Source organism: Falco punctatus, assembly GCF_963210335.1.
Source record: "Falco punctatus genome assembly, chromosome: 7".
In the NCBI taxonomy this organism is placed as follows: domain Eukaryota; kingdom Metazoa; phylum Chordata; class Aves; order Falconiformes; family Falconidae; genus Falco; species Falco punctatus.
The window spans coordinates 38,890,478-38,906,225 of NC_137587.1; the positions used below are offsets into that span (position 1 = coordinate 38,890,478).

The following is a 15,748-nucleotide window of genomic DNA, read 5'->3' on the forward strand; positions in this document are numbered from 1 at the left end:
CCACAGAGGACTCGAGCAGAATAAACCCCAACCACTCTCACACCCACAGAGTGCTTCGGGTCTCTGCCCCACAGCCTCCCTGCCAGCACTCGCCCTTAAGGCTGCTCAGCAGCACCACACCGATACCTCTCCTGCTTGTGCTTGGCTTCCCCACCCTTACCTGCACCCAGACACAACACGGCAGGACCATGGCCTGTGAGGAGCAAGTAAGGAGCCTGGGAGAGCCAGCTCATACTCCAATCAATTCCACCACCTGTGGGGGACATAGAACAATAGGCACAGACATGTTCACAAGACCCTTTGGCTGGAGCCTCTTTCACTGCCAGGAAACTTCTGCACATATGGGCAATGATTGCCCCAGCTCCTCCAGAACCAACTAAATTTCTCCTCTTCTCTGCAATATCCCCAAAGACCCCACCAAGTCAAGGGATCTGCTTAGCAAACTCCTCCTCGCCCTGGGCAAGCCATCTATCCACACACCTGGGAGAGAAAGCACCAGCTGTGCGATACCCAGGCTACGTGCATATTGCAGATGTGTACTGCTGCACAGAGGTTTTCCATTTTGTTTCCTATTCCCTTCTCTAGCCTTGACTTTGCCCTTTTCATGTAACTATTACTAGTCAATGACCTTTCCCAAATGAAAGCATTTCACTTTATATCCCTAGATCTTCTTGCAATTCCCTTTGGTCAGCTTCCGTTTTTACTCTCTCAATGATCTAGCAGTGCCAGTAAACTATCACCTCATTTTCTAGTTAAGCATACTCAACAAACAACAGGGAATGTCACAGGACTCCACAGTTGATCTCACCCTCAATGTGGGAGCTATTTATTCCTTTCTCCCACTCTCCTTCCCTTTAATCGGCTGTTCTTGAGAGTCATTCTTCTCCCACAGCAGCTTAGGTGTTTTTTTCAGAACTTTGGGCAACAGATTTTGTTGCAACATACTTAGGTGACCAAGATGCCATTCAAGAGCGCAGCTGCTTCAGCACATCTGGCATTTTCTCCTTCACAAGAGCTCTCTTCCCTGGGGGAGAAGGATGTTACTTCTACCATTAATGCTATTCTTCAGCATGGGCAGAAAGAGTGAATACCAGCTACAAAAGCCAAATTCCTTGGTCAACAACATAAGAAAAAAAAATCCCCAAAGATCAGGAAAGGAAGAAACAGTCAGCAAGAATGAGGAAAAGGAGTGCTTCAATCAAATTAATCTAATGGTCTCTTGAGCAGGAAAGAGATGAGCCAACAACTGTGAGGAAAGGGTGCAACTAAGTTCCTTTGACTTCTTTCAAGCTTTGAGGACCTTGACAACCACTCTGACACTGTTCACTTGGCACCTGCACTCTATAGTGTCATTTCACAGCTCCAGGTTATGCCGGCAACCTTGACCTTGTGGGAGAGATGTAAAATAGAAGTCTATGTGGCATTCCAGAATGAAATGGAGCCCCTGTGCTGTCTTGCAGCTTACAAGTATGCTCACTTGAGTTCTGTGATACAAGGTGCAGAGCAGAGGCGGATGGCAGTTATCCTGCAGTATGCCATCAGATGCTGTCCTCCCCTCTCCCTGGCTGCCACCCTTCACAACAGATGGAAAGAGGAATTATTTTAGGTAGAAGAGCAAGCGAGGGAGTATGTTCAAGACTACGGGTTGCTGCAAGTCCAAAGCAAACTCCAGAAAGCTGAGAAAGGGAGGAGCATCATACCTACTATTAATACATTTTCCTGTCAGACACCCATTCTAGATGTGCTACTTTGCAATTAAAACAGGGCAACAGAATCTCTTAATTAAACATTTTATTTAAACCAATACAAGCACCACGCTTAGCAAAAAAGATTTGGTTTAAAGTAAACATGCAATGTGAACTAGCAGAGACTAAACAGCATATGGAAGTTGTACTGGTTACCAGTATTTTCATGGAATTGCCAAATTCTCAAAACTGGCCATGACCCTCTTGCACCTTTTAGCAACCGCAGCACTGGTGCCAACCAACATGTCACCGTACACAAGTCAACCAAGTCTGGATCACGTAACAAACACAAGAGTGTCACTGACCCTTCTCATGTCCCATCACACCTCCATTTCACAGTTACTAGGTGGCTGTATCAAAAACAATGTTGCATGATTATTTCTTTTTTGAACGCATGAAAGTGAAGAATTTAACTCCCTTTGCATGTGTGATTCAGATCCCTGTTACTAGTTTAACATTGTTTCTGGACTAGCTATTTTACAGTTAAAGATACAAAAATGGAATCCTGGTACAAATGCGTAAGATGCTCCTTTGGAGAAGTGAAAAGGTGTCAACACCCGCATTATTGCCTCCTTTGATAGATCAAAACAGCATTTATGACACTAGAAACACACTTAAACCATCAAATACCAGCATTTGTTTTTTTGCTAAAAATATTCAAACAATACAAATCCATTTTATGGGCTGACATGCAAACTCATGCTTTAATTCAGCTTACCATCGATTAATAGGATTAGAAGAGCTGTATCCCAGCCATCTAGTCAGTATTTAAAGCAAACCAGATTAATTGTGGCAGAAATCTCCCTTTGAGAGACTGTTAACTCCAGGCCAAGGATTTTACGGCCAACTCACTAACTCCCGAAAAATAGGAGTTCACAATGGAAGATGCTGACTCTCAGACCTTTAGCTACAAAGGCTCCCACAGGTGGCATTAGTTAATTTACATTGCCCTTTAATTTGAACGCTTTAGAGATCTGAAAATTCAAGACAAATGTACGATTACAGGTGGGCAACTCACTAGTAAAGCACAGTGAGAACATACTGGCCTTCTGAACACAGACACATCTGCCTCCCACTGATGTTATGGGGGCAGCAGTACAGAAAATACAATGCTAAAGATAACTTGGGAAAAATATGTTAGAAAACAAGTATTACTTGTGCAGGAAAGATTTTGACATAATTAATGTCTTTGTTTAATCAAGTATTAGCACTACCTGTATCTCAAGGGCCTAGGACAGTAACCAGCAGACAGCTGCATCAAAACACTGCATTAAAAACAAGGAAACCACAAATAAGCCTAGAACAGCAAACATCCTCTGCACACTCATTCTCCAAGTGCCTGCAGCTGCTTCCTCACTTCCACAGCTCAGAGAAGGGAAGGAGGTACAGCCACCAAGCAAGGCTGTTTGAAGAATAATACTGGTGGGCTGAGCAGCATCAACATCACCCTTCCCATGAAAGTGGACTTTAACACTCTCATCAGTATTTGTATGCTTTCTACAAGACTCGCAGGGCAGTGCCAGAGGCAGAAAGTCCTTAAGCAGAGGCAACAACAGCATCCAAAGCTAAAGAACTCAGACTGAAGATAGAGCCATAAATAGCAATACTTTCTTGGCAGAAGGTGGAGTGATCCAGAGATGAAGAATCAAATTCAATCATTTGCCTGCAGCAGCTCCAGCTCCTCCCCTCACCTCCTGAGAGACAGGCGCCTTTTACAGTTATTTTTGTAAAGACCTGTGCAGCAGCGGTTGGATGCTGGCAGCCCACCAGTGTACAAAGTACAATGACAAAGATTGTTAATTCAGTTTTCCCCACTGCAAGTCAAGCTGAACATTACAAGTGACAGCTTTCCTCTCACCCACACTGTACTTTGACATGGCTTACCTTTAGCACAATGCCAACAAAACTAGATCCTTGCTGTTTCAAGACTGGGACTTAGAATGACACTATTCTTTAAGCCAAAGTCTTATTTATACAATGTTTGTCACAAAATACATTGTTTTTATTTATCTGTAGTACAGAAAGATCAAGCAACAGTTTCATAATCAACATTTTTTTTGTCCAGGGAAGTGAAACTGTGTTTCCAGTCACTGCACTAACACAGACATTTAATTACAAGCATTTCTTTCCCACGCTGAAAGATCAATTTAAGTGGATCATTCTAACACGTATTTTGAAAAGCTCCCCTCAAGTCAGATTTGTATACAAATAAATGAGTAGTAACATCAAACTCAGAAGAGATTTACCAACACTGAGGACCTTTGCAAATTAATTCCTTGTGATCTTAGAGGAAGTAAGTGTTTTAGCACTATCACAACATATGTTTACTACCAAAAAATAAACCTTCTTTCAGCAAAGGTTTCACAGCATGAAATACTGGCCTCTAAATTTAACACTGCATTCCTTCTCACCAAACAGATTTGTTAGGGCAGCTGTATTTTAAAGTACGTTATCAACAGGAAGCTGCTCTTATGCAGATACTTATTCAGTAGCACAACAAACATGAGCAAGACAGTGAGATACTGTCACATGAGTACTCCTTTTGCCACTGCATGGGCTGAACATGTCCCATATCAGACAACTACTCTATTCAATATAAAACAGACCTGTAAAAAGACTGGTCATTTATAAAAGTTAAATACTATTTTCACATTAGAATATTTGCTGTTTCAAAGAGATGAACCGTAACTAAATGAAAATCAAGTTATCACTTATGCAAAAGCTTTATCTGGAATGTAATTTTGACCAACAAGCAGTTAAGAAAGTTAAGAGACTGTAAAGTACTCAAAAGCTATGTGTGGCCAACTTTTATAACAAAAAGTGATACAAATCATTCATTATCATGAAAAGCTTTAACCTCCTGACTCCTACAAATGGAGTAGATGACAGGAATTTCAAAGAAAATGAGGTTAGCTTTTTTTGTTAAAATCAGATGTCAACTGCAACACCAGGCACTAGGAAAAAATGTTACTTTGATTCTTTAAAGTTTTTACCAAATTTGTACTAAGTGGCAGTGTAAAATTCTCAAGTCATTTTAAAGCTAACAAATTAAAGGCACACAGTATTAGCAGGTGTTCATATCATAGGAAATGAGCAAAGAGGTAAACTCTGTAACAGTGTAATAAGTTATATATGCAAGACACCTGGTATGAGAGTAACCAGAGTTGTAATTCAGCCCTTAGTTATCATCTAGTTCCTGTAAGACTGTATCAGCATGAGAACTGGACAGTCAAAGCTTTGCCCTGAAATTTAGAAAGATTTGACTCAGTCAAGTGAGGAATTACTGGAATGACAAAAATTAGTTCCAAGCATTTGAGAAAGCTCACGTGGACTCAATGGAAAGATAAATGGATGGATTTGCTATACAAGGATTTTGTCTTTCTAATACTAAATGCTTGCAGGGAGTAATTTTCAAAATTGAAAAGTCATTAAGTCAAAAAGTCTGTAAAGTAAGTAACAGTACACAATTTCTGCACATAAATGGCTAGTATATGTCATAAGGATGCATTTGTAGCTCAGAAAAAGTTAGCGTCAGCTTCCAAATTATGTTTGTAGATACAAATCCAGAACTGAACTATTTTAGTTATAGAAATATTAGTCGCAAGAGTGCAAAAGGAGTCCCTGCAGAGGAGTATTCCCTTTTAACAGGTACAAATAAGGAAACACCTGCAAAGATTTGTTACTTCAAGGAGACAGACCTGCTATTCTTTGCACAAACTTTGCACAAGAGATATACTGCAGGAGACAGATGTAAATACAGTGCATTTTTTAGATGTAAGTATTCATGTCTGGTTCCAGTATTATCAGGATGGTACATAAATACTTATTACAGAGGTTTTCTTAATGGAAGAAGCCCAGTTTCTCACGCAGCCATTCTTCAGTTAGGTCTTCTGTATTTCTTATTTCAAATACCTAAACAAAATTGCATTGTGTAAATTCTTGAGGTGATGGTACATGAAAGGGGTAAGCATACAAGGCAACCAGTACCTTTTCCACACAAGCAGTTTGAGCTGTAATAAACCAGTAACCAACCTAGAGGTTCCATGTGCTTTCTTGAAAGGATCAATTAATCTTCTCAAATAACATCAGTACAAAATATGCAACACTAAATGGCAAGGAATATTACTAACTTGAACAAGAATCCCATAATTCGTATTGCTAGAGTATGTGAGAACAGCACATGTACAATACTTTAAAGTTACTCTGAAATGGCACCATTTCGTATGTATTACCTCAGCAAGAAGATTGTCTGTTTTAAGACTACAAATGAATTTAACCTCTGGACTGGATTTAGCCCAAAGTTCAGGAATTTTGCTCAGCCCAAGAGGGTTCTCCTTTTTGAACTGTTGAATTTCTTACTTGAACTGAAATAAACCCTTAGTATCCAGTAACATTGTTTTCCCTGAAGAAACAAGCCTGGGATACCTCAAAATAGGAAACTTGGAAAAAAAACCAAACAAGACCAAAGACAACCAAACCCCAAAAACCATTAACTCAAAGCTTTGCTGAAGCCTTAAAACAAATCTCTAACACAGCCTTGAAGCAGAAAAGACCAAAGACATGAATATACTCTTTACGTTCCATACAGGCAAGTAACTGTTTTGTTGGGTCTTCTTAATACCCTTGAAGAGAGGCTAAGTTAATTCTGTATTGCTAACTGGAGCCTTTCAGATGCCCACAAATCTTTTCAGAAGAGTCAAGTAAGTAAATTTTGCAAATCCACAGGCCTTCAAAAGTGGTGCTCTAAGTAATGAAAACAAGAAAACTATTTTAAATTGAGACTGTTGTTACTACTCTAACAACACAGAAAAAGGCTATGTCAGCACTTTATCAGTTATCTGCCCCTCTAATGGTATCGAGTACATAGCTGCAAAAAGCATGCTCAGGCCATTAGAATGGATGGGATTTTGTAAGACTCACAAAACAAGCTTCTCAGTTAACCTGCTGTTTGGAATGAGCTTCCTAGTTAGTCCTGTTCTCAGCCATTTCACCATTTTAATCTTCAGGAAGCAATTCAAGTTCTGTATCTTTTCTTCCTTATTACCCATTTCCGCTGCAGTAGACTTTGGACACTGTTTCTTGTATTCAGTGATCCACTACTATCAAATAATATTGAGGATTTTTTTTGTTTGTTTTTGAAGTAAAAGATAGGGGGGATATCCCAAAATTCAGTGTTATAAGAAAAGATCAGCTTAACGGAAGGCAAGTTAATATGCAAGTCACTGAAAAAAATAACAGGACTCAGTTCAGTCACATGCAGAAAGCACACCAGGAGGAAGTCACAGCATGAGCTAAAATGAAACATAGTTCAGCAAGCGGCAAGAACAAAGCACAACTGAAGAGCAAGTAAGCAACCTGAACTGGAGACAGGCTATCATCTCCAGCTTCAGAAGGAAGATGATCATGGTCCTCTATATCTGCTCCTAGGCTTTCATTCAAAAGCCTTTCAGACCGAATTTCTCCCACTTGACAGGTGATAGTATCTCCAACAGAGCTAGTCCTCAGGCTTTCACCTTCTCATCAACTTTGCCTTCTTGCTCACTGAAAACTGCCTTCCTCCTCATGGAATTTTTCCTGTCTATCAAAGATGCTAGAGTTCTCAGGTCTCTAAGACGCACTTTCAACTGAACTGAAAAAAAATATATTTCTTGGGGCTGTACTGATTGATTCCATCATTTTATCTCCTGTTTCCCTCCCATTTACCCGTCAACTCGATGTCCAATCTAAAACAGAGAGGGCCTTTTTCACAAAGTACAGCTAGAACAAGTAGAAATTCACAGTTCTTTTATGGGCCCAATGTACATTTTTAATGTGATGTCAAAGGACTAAGGATAAGGAATAACAAAAGTGAACAGTGCTTTTGGGGAATGATGAAGTCATTTCACATTGTACGAAAAACCTGAAGTGGCCACTGACTAACTTTACTGGTTTAAACTAAAGTTTTAAGAAGTCTAGGTGTCAATTAAGTAGAGATTTCAAAGGTCTCCAAAATGACAATTAGGTGGCTTTTTATTTTTTAAATATATATACACCTAGGCCTAGTGAATGCAGTGATTTCTTTTGGTCTTAGTACTGGGAGAAGCAAACACAGGGAGATTTGGAATTGTTCAGCACTTGGCACATACGTTACTTATCCTGAAGGCTATGTTCTGCAAGTGTACAGCCCCATGAACTGTGCAGCTACACCAGTCTGCACCACACCATGCTGAGACTTCAGTCTATTCTTCCCATCAATAAATTCATTCCCCAAAATAAAGAGAGCCATCCTATCAATGGATATTTTAGTTTTAGAGAACACAGTTCCTCCTGTACCCTAAAACTCCAGCAATCCCCACGCCTCTCTCCAGTCTTCCTACAACAGAATCTGTGCACTGTAATTACAAAGTCTCATAACATCCTTCTTGTGACAGGTTCAAGCAAGACACAAAACAGCTTCTGCAACCTGCATTTAAGGGGGAGACAGTTATTTCAACTAGTCAATTATACCTTAGTGAGCTCAGCTGTCTGTACAAGCTTATTCTTGCTTCCAGCATACATCATCTGCTGTTCAGGCTTACATCCTGTAGTTGTTTGGGAAAAAAAAAAGGGGGTGTTAAGTTATTTTGACTGCAACACTTCAAAAATAAATTTTATTTTTTTTTAAAAAAAAGAATCCAAACAAAGCTGAAGTCTCCATTCAGAAAAGTGACCTACTTCTTTATATACATTATCATCCTTGCTCTTACTTTCATATCTAGTACTTGAAAAGCACTTCCAGAAGTAATAAGTGTACAGGTTGAAGTGGTGGTCTCAACATGCACCTCCATTTCTGCTTAGACCTAACATCAAATATTGCAGCAGTCAAACTTGAATCACAACAGCCCACTAATCAGCACCTCCTGCCACTACAGTAGCTAATTACACGACATTCTTTGCTCTTGCTGTTTCTAGAAGATGTCCATGCTTTTGCTAGTTACACTTACGCAGATCTTTATACCATGTGCCTTTGAGCTGGAGTCAAACTGAGAACAAACCAAGTCAGTTTGAATTTGTTGTTCCTTCTCCTAATCTCTCCCCAGGTGAATTGGCAGCTCAAAATGACTCCCTACTCCCACAGAGCAACTTCAGTCACAGTTGAAGTTAACTGCTGTTTAGAGTACCAACTAATGGCTCATTGTTTCCAACTCCAGTATCAGTCTAACCACCAACTTACGTTTGAAGAACATTTTTTGAAACAGAAAACATCAAGGAAAAAAAAGGCTTTTTTTTAGAAGTTGCTTGCTTACAAGTTTCTAGATACAAGTGTACTTTTAAATCTTGCCACCCATAAAGAACATTGTCTAAGCTCTCTTTTCCTATGAAGTACTGCAAGTCTGCCCGCTTTGTTATTTCAAGGTCTCCCAGGATGTTTTTTACTGCTGTTCTAACTCACAAAATAGCTATCCTTCAGAAGAGAAGTTAACACCTGTAACATTTCTCAGGTAACTACAGAAGAATATGCTCACTAGTTGCTGAACTCTTTTACCTACCTAGTTATTTTAGTTCCAAATAATGAAGTGTAAAACAATGCAATCAGTTTATCTTCTTCTAGAGTATAACAAGGATAATCCAGTAACATTATCAAGCTACCCTATTACAATTCAGAACAGATTGTAACCACAGAGCAATTCAGCTCTTCAAGTCCAAATCAGGTCACAGATTATTTGGGTTCTATAAAAATTACACAGCTCTCCATGCAGGTATGTCTATATCAAGTGTTGCTGTGACACAAGCAGGGGAAGTCACTGCTCTGTATAAACCTGGGATGATCTAAGATCAGTGTCTTTCTCCCTGAGCACAGTGCATTCAGCCAGCACTTTCACCTGCCCAGATCTGGGTTATGGAGTCCTCTCTCCCTCCTTTTCACCCGTAATTGCGACAGCCCTTTAGACCTTCACATGAAAGCGCTGTTTGGAGGCATCCTCTGTTGTTGCCCAGTGCACAGAGCCCCCCTGGAAAACACTCCTCTTGAATCCTATCCTCACCCTTTTAGAGCCCTGTTCCTGTCACAGGTAGACATGGGTTCCCATGCCCTTCTGAGGAGAGGGATTTCCTCCCAACCAGTCCCTAATATCTGAAAAGCAAGACTGACAGAGATGAACAGAAACCCTCAGGAACAGAGGTGGTATTACCCAGCCCTCTCCCCATTCATCTCCTGAGCCTTGTCTGATTTCCCAAGATCTGAGAGAGTGACAAGAAACACATTAGGTTAAACCTACATGAACAGATGCAGAGCGCTCCTGGCTCCTTTCCTTTAGAGGAGCATGTTGCTGAGCACACCACTAGAACACAGTGGGCAGGCACATTTAGAAGGATGCAGCTTTTGGCCACCTAAGCAGGAAACCAACACTTCTGTTCAGCCATCAGAAATAGGAAAGAAAAAATCTCTTCTATCATACATCTTAAGTGCCCTAAATGTGAACCCCAAAGGCAGCAAAGACCTCCAGCAACCTCCAGGTAGACCTGGGCAGAGGAAGTGTTCACACCTGGCATGAGCCGATGGTGAGGATGAAGCTAATATACTAGCGATTCCCTGCTGCCAAAGAAGGTCTCCAGATAATGGCACAGCTTTACAGTGCCTTGCTTCCGGCAATGGCATAAGCAAACCTAGCCTTAAGCATCTGAACCACAACTCAAGCATTAAGCACTCATTTTATCTTCCATAGCAAATAATATTCCCATATTTACAACACATAATAGCTACTGTTCACAATGTTCACTCACCAACTGGACTGGAGAAGATAAAGCACAAGGGATAAGAAACTCTTCCATCATCATGCTGATACTTGTAACTATACACAATAAATGTTTTTTCTGAGGTTAAAGAAACTAAGAAATAAATTTTATTAGGATCCAAGCCTCAGTTATCAGAGCCTGATGCAGGTATAAATAAGTCTTGCATTCTAAAAGATGCTTTAAATTTGGTAAGTAGTCTCACTGTTTTCCTGTTTTCACTTCCATATTTGACTTTTAGAACTGATCCCACCTGCCCTTACCAAAGTCTACCATAGCTGGGCATAAGGGCTGCCTTGGTATTACTGTTTTGCATCAGAGCTAAAAATTATCCTTTCATCACTAATACTCCTCTCCTAGCTTTGTAAAAAGACTTCCCACATCCACCAACATGTTTCTGGCTTGATGAAAGCCAAATTCCTTCTTTGCAGACTAAGCACTTTATTGTTTCAGGTATTTTTGCTCAATTTGAACTCAAGTTTTCACTAGGACTCCTGCTTTATAGCCTACTACTACACTACAGTCACGAAAGGAAAGATTCAGAATGACACATGGGATAGCACCAGCCAGCTTTTAAGGCTAATGGTGGCAGGTATTTTCTTTGCTTATAACATTAAGTACACTTCTTATTTCACCTAGCTTAAGAATAATTTATTTGTCCCTCTTCTTTTCCCTTTTTAAAATACAGAGATTCTTCCCTAGACCACATGCCTACAGCACTCCCAGAATCAGTAACTGCAGCAACATAGCAAGGGCCACATCCTAAGAAAGTACCAAAACAGATCCCAAGTTACACAGGCAGTTTTCTATATTCAAAAATAGCCACATACAAAACTGGCACTTTTTTACTCATTTCTTTACATTAACAGCAGCGTGGCTTTGCTTTACTTCCCCAAACATTATATAGTCAAAAAGAAAATAAGATCTTGGGAAAGACTTAAATGGTCATTGTTTCAACAATGGGACAACTGTTCAGTGCATCATAGAACTGATCCCTTGGTTATCTCACAAAGTATCAGTAAAGTCACACTACAGGCAGGTATTGGCCTAAAAAGGTGAAGTCCAACTTTGTACAGCTTGCAGGAGTAAGACCAAATCCCAGCAGCGCAAGAAGGATATCGAGGTTGTCTCTCAGGCAGCTCATCTTTTAGCTCATCGGGAGAAATACCCTGGTAACATTAAACACAAGCAACATTTGAACAAGTGATCTTGCTGGTGTACTACAAAGGCTAAAGCAGAATAATGGAAGAGTAAAAGGTTAGATGTACATCTACAGCTGAACTGGTAATGATCTCTCACTTAAATTACTAGAGCAGTTCAGGAAAATTCATGTGCTAACAGATTCCTATGACTAAACGTAGAATTAATGTTAGTATGAATAATCATCCCTATTTTAGGCATAATGAGTTTAGGAAACATTTTTGGCTCCAGTTGGATATGCTGGCAGCTACCATGCTTATCTAACTAGTGCTAAACAGAAGTAAGCAAGCACACAGCAAAAAGTAGCTGTTAAAATCAGCTACGTAAATGGTGCTTTTGAAAAATTCAGTCCTTCCTCCTTGAGCAAGAAAAAAAAAGAACCCCCGTTCTATTTAAATGTTACATTAATTTCTACATTCTGGGGAATAAGAGCTATGGTTAATGCTCAAATCCCTGGGAAGGATTTAATTTTGCCCTATGTACCATTAAGAAAGAAACACTACACACTGGGCTGACCTTATTCTGCCACCTATCAAATTTAGAGTCTGCAGAGGATTAGCAATCCTAGCTTCTAATTGATGGTAGACCAGCTCAGAGTCAAATATGCAAATCTACGTGGAAACACAGCAGAAATCTTTTCAAAAAGCCAGCAGGTGCCAAAGGTACTTTTTACACAGTTTTATGGTAACAGCTTTAAAATAACCTTTTTGTGCAATTAATTAGTCAACTCAATTGCTTCTGCATAGTTCCACTATTAATAGTGCTGTGCTTTACATGCAGAGTGACCATGCATTTAAATAAGCTCATGACCCAAATTAGATTAAGAGTTTGATAACAATTTGAAACTAAGGCAGTACCTTAGAGACAACAATACATTGCAGGCTGAAGATATTCTTATTTACAATTCATTTAACAAACCTCATGCTCCTCATCCAGTACCACCAACTGCTTATCCTTGTCGATTTTCACTACAAATCAAAATGAAACATATATAAATTGATTGAGAAAACATTGATCTAACATACACATGAAGCTTTTTAACATTCCCCCACAAGTATATTCCTTGTGCTTCCATTTTGCTTCTTCGGTGTGCCCCAGGACTTCACAAAAATCATGGAAGTCAAGAGAAGCATACAATATAAGCGTTGTTCATTGTGATACACTCCTAAATTTTAAAGACTGAAATGTCAAACTCCCCTGCTTAAAGGCTACAAAATTTATGAACTCAAAATGACTGTGCCTTGACATTTTCTACTATCATTTCACAAAGTGGTAGACGGAGCTGCAATCAAGCGTAAATACTCAACTAAGAGCAAATGCTGTCTTACATCAGAAGAACACACTGCTTTACAGTTAAAATTACAGACAGAATTAGAAACACTGAAGTTCATGTGAGAAACAGCCTCTTGGCTCCCATTTACCCGTTACATCAGCAATATTACATGGGAAGGAAAAGAGAAGACAGGATTTTCTGCAAGACCTTGCATTTTGTCAGATGTGTTTTTAACTTACTTATAATGGCAGCGTTGTTGGTTTCTTTACGAAACCGGAATTTTCTTAGTTTCTCCACCAGGTCTTCAGCAACATCACAAACCACCAGAGACTCACTCTACAAAAAGGAAATGGCAGAGGGGAGGGAAAGATAAATCTTTCTAGTAAACCAGAAAAAACTCCGCATGTCACACATACGTGCACATAAACCCTACCAAAGTGGAACTGCATGCAGCATGTCCAAAGTTTCAGAACTTACACGTATACCAGAAAAACCATCGATGAAAGCAGTTTCTGAAAATAACAGAACTCTTATCTGTTTTAATATCTCTCCTCAATACCACACAATTAGCTAGAAATATTAGCTATTCCTGAACTGGGATTATCCTCACATCTCTTACAAGTAAACAAATTTTACAGATCATTTGCCAAGACAAGTCCTGAAATAAGGAAGCCCCTCAGAGTGGCAGGAAATGGGTTAAAGTAATTTAAGTATTTAAAGTAACAGAAGCTACTCTTAGTATCTCAGAAGAACACAATCAAGGATCACTGCTTATTTTTACCCACCAAAACATTAACTGAACTTTGGAGATTTACGTACACAGAAAGCATTTAAGGCATTTTTATCAAAAAGCATGCATACTTTCCCCACGTGCTTCTCTGTTACTAACTCCAATCTTTTTTAGAAGTGTCCAGATAGCATATTAGTCATCACACTTAAGATGGAGAAGGAAATGATTATTTCACAAGCAACCATGCAGGTTATCTTCCATTACACATGCAACTTTTAAACTCTACCAAGCCAACCACTGCCATTTCCTGAGCAGCATCTTATACACACAACCTCTACTGCCACAGTGAAGAGGCACATGCCAGTTAGATGAAGATATTTAACATCTCCAGTTTGTTCATATTACTGTATTTATAAATTCTTAAGGCATCAAGGCTTTTGTGCCAAAACTGTATTTTAAGATTTGTTTAAAAAAATTGCTCAAATTAAAAAGAAAAAAGTTGTAAGATTACCTATCACAAGCTCTACTAAAGAGGTGTTTCATCAAAACAAATCACTACTTACAAATGAGAAGAAAGTTACTACTTAAACTCCAAGTTCTGTCTCCTCATGTTCAACATTGGTTTGTTTGTGAGATTTTCCTCAAAAAGCAGAGGTGTCTCTCCTTCTCCACTTACAAAATCACCTTGCAAATATCCTATGCTTGCTGTTACGCCTAAAGAGACTTCCACCTTGACCATATTCTGGCACAAAGTCTTGTGCCTCTACTTCCTTTTAACAGCTGGGGAGGAAATCAGGCTCTGCTGCGATAGGACAGGTCAGGCACTGTGTGCACAGCCTTCGTTATTTTGCTTGTTTCCCCGAAACTTTAAAGACTGTTCTTGGCTCCCTCTGAACCACAAACCTCATTAATACCCACTCTTACCATTTCAGGTCTCTATAAAAAACAACAACAGAGTTCAGGGCTGCATTTCAAGGCTGAAGTTACATTCTTTTACCAAATGCTCTTCTCTGAAGGGAGCATTTCTCCTAGTCCTCTGGGCTCAGCCATTTCCTAACATCTTCCAGCAGACACTGCAGGGTAAGCAGTGCTTGTTTCACACCTGTGCAGCCACACAAACATAAATCCCTAAGAGAAGTTGAAGGCTGTGCCGGCAAAACACATCAGATTCAGATCAGCTATCGGGGATAAGCTGGCTCACCAGTGCTTGGTTTAGTAAAGACCAAAGAAAGTCAAAGAGACAGGAGGACTGCACAGACAGTGGGCACACCTGCCAAGCAGCGCGGTAGGGGGGTGTTGCGGTTGGTTAACCTCAGCCACCATTCATACCAGCATTACGCTTCACGATTTTCAGAACACGATTTAGCCGTCTGCCGAACAGCCGCTGGCAAGGCAGGTCACGACTTCCTTTTTAAACAGCTGTTTCTTCACTCTCCCCCCGCAGGCTGCCAGCGCCCAGCAGAAAAACAACCGAGAAGGTCCTTTTGCCGGCGGGGCAGCAGGTGACACGGCACACGGCACGGCCCGGGGTGTCGGGCGGGGCTGGGCAGAGCCGGAGAAGCCTCTCACGGCGGCGCCTCGCCGGGCAGCACCCCCAGACCGCCGGCTCGCCCTGAGGGGCCACCTGCCCCCGCTGCTCCGAAGGCACCTGCTCTCCCCTCAGAGCCTACTCCCCTCAGAGCCTCCTCCCCGGCCCGCCAAGCCCAGCCCGCGGGGACACCAGCCACACGCCGCCCCTCCCGCCTCAGCGAGGGGAACCCCCGCGGCTGGGCTCCCCGCGGCGCGGCCCGGCCCGGCCCAACCCCCCCGCAGGCGGTACGGGCTTCTCTCACCATCCTTGCGCGCGCGCAACCGCCTAACCGCCGCCGCTCGCGCGCCAACAACGAAAGCCGCCGCCCGCCGCCTCCTCGCTGGGCTGCGCACCCCGCTGCGCCTGCGCGGCGAAGACCCCTCGTCTCCCCCTCCCCGCCGGCCAATCAGCGCCGCCGTCCCAGCCTGGCGGGCGGTGTCACCCGCCTACGGGTAGCGGGAAGGTTCAAGAGCGGCGGG

At 41.3% G+C, this 15,748-nt stretch overlaps 1 protein-coding gene across 2 annotated transcripts; it reads right to left on the reverse strand.

Annotated features, from left to right (window-relative positions):
• Positions 1 to 1,774: 1,774 nt before the first annotated feature.
• On the reverse strand, positions 1,775 to 15,745 carry GMFB (glia maturation factor beta). 2 transcript variants are annotated; one of them, XM_080394450.1, is made up of 7 exons: positions 15,532 to 15,745; positions 13,209 to 13,305; positions 12,615 to 12,664; positions 11,614 to 11,665; positions 10,488 to 10,568; positions 8,232 to 8,305; positions 1,775 to 5,657 (listed from the first exon to the last, which is right to left on the reverse strand). In XM_080394450.1, exons 1-7 carry the CDS (start codon positions 15,532 to 15,534, stop codon positions 5,586 to 5,588), a joined length of 429 nt encoding a protein of 142 aa, XP_080250576.1. In that variant the 5' UTR covers positions 15,535 to 15,745; the 3' UTR covers positions 1,775 to 5,585. The 2 variants fall into 2 exon arrangements, with proteins under 2 accessions (XP_080250576.1, XP_080250575.1); XM_080394449.1 differs by lacking the exon at positions 15,532 to 15,745 and adding an exon at positions 15,029 to 15,367.
• Positions 15,746 to 15,748: the final 3 nt, after the last annotated feature.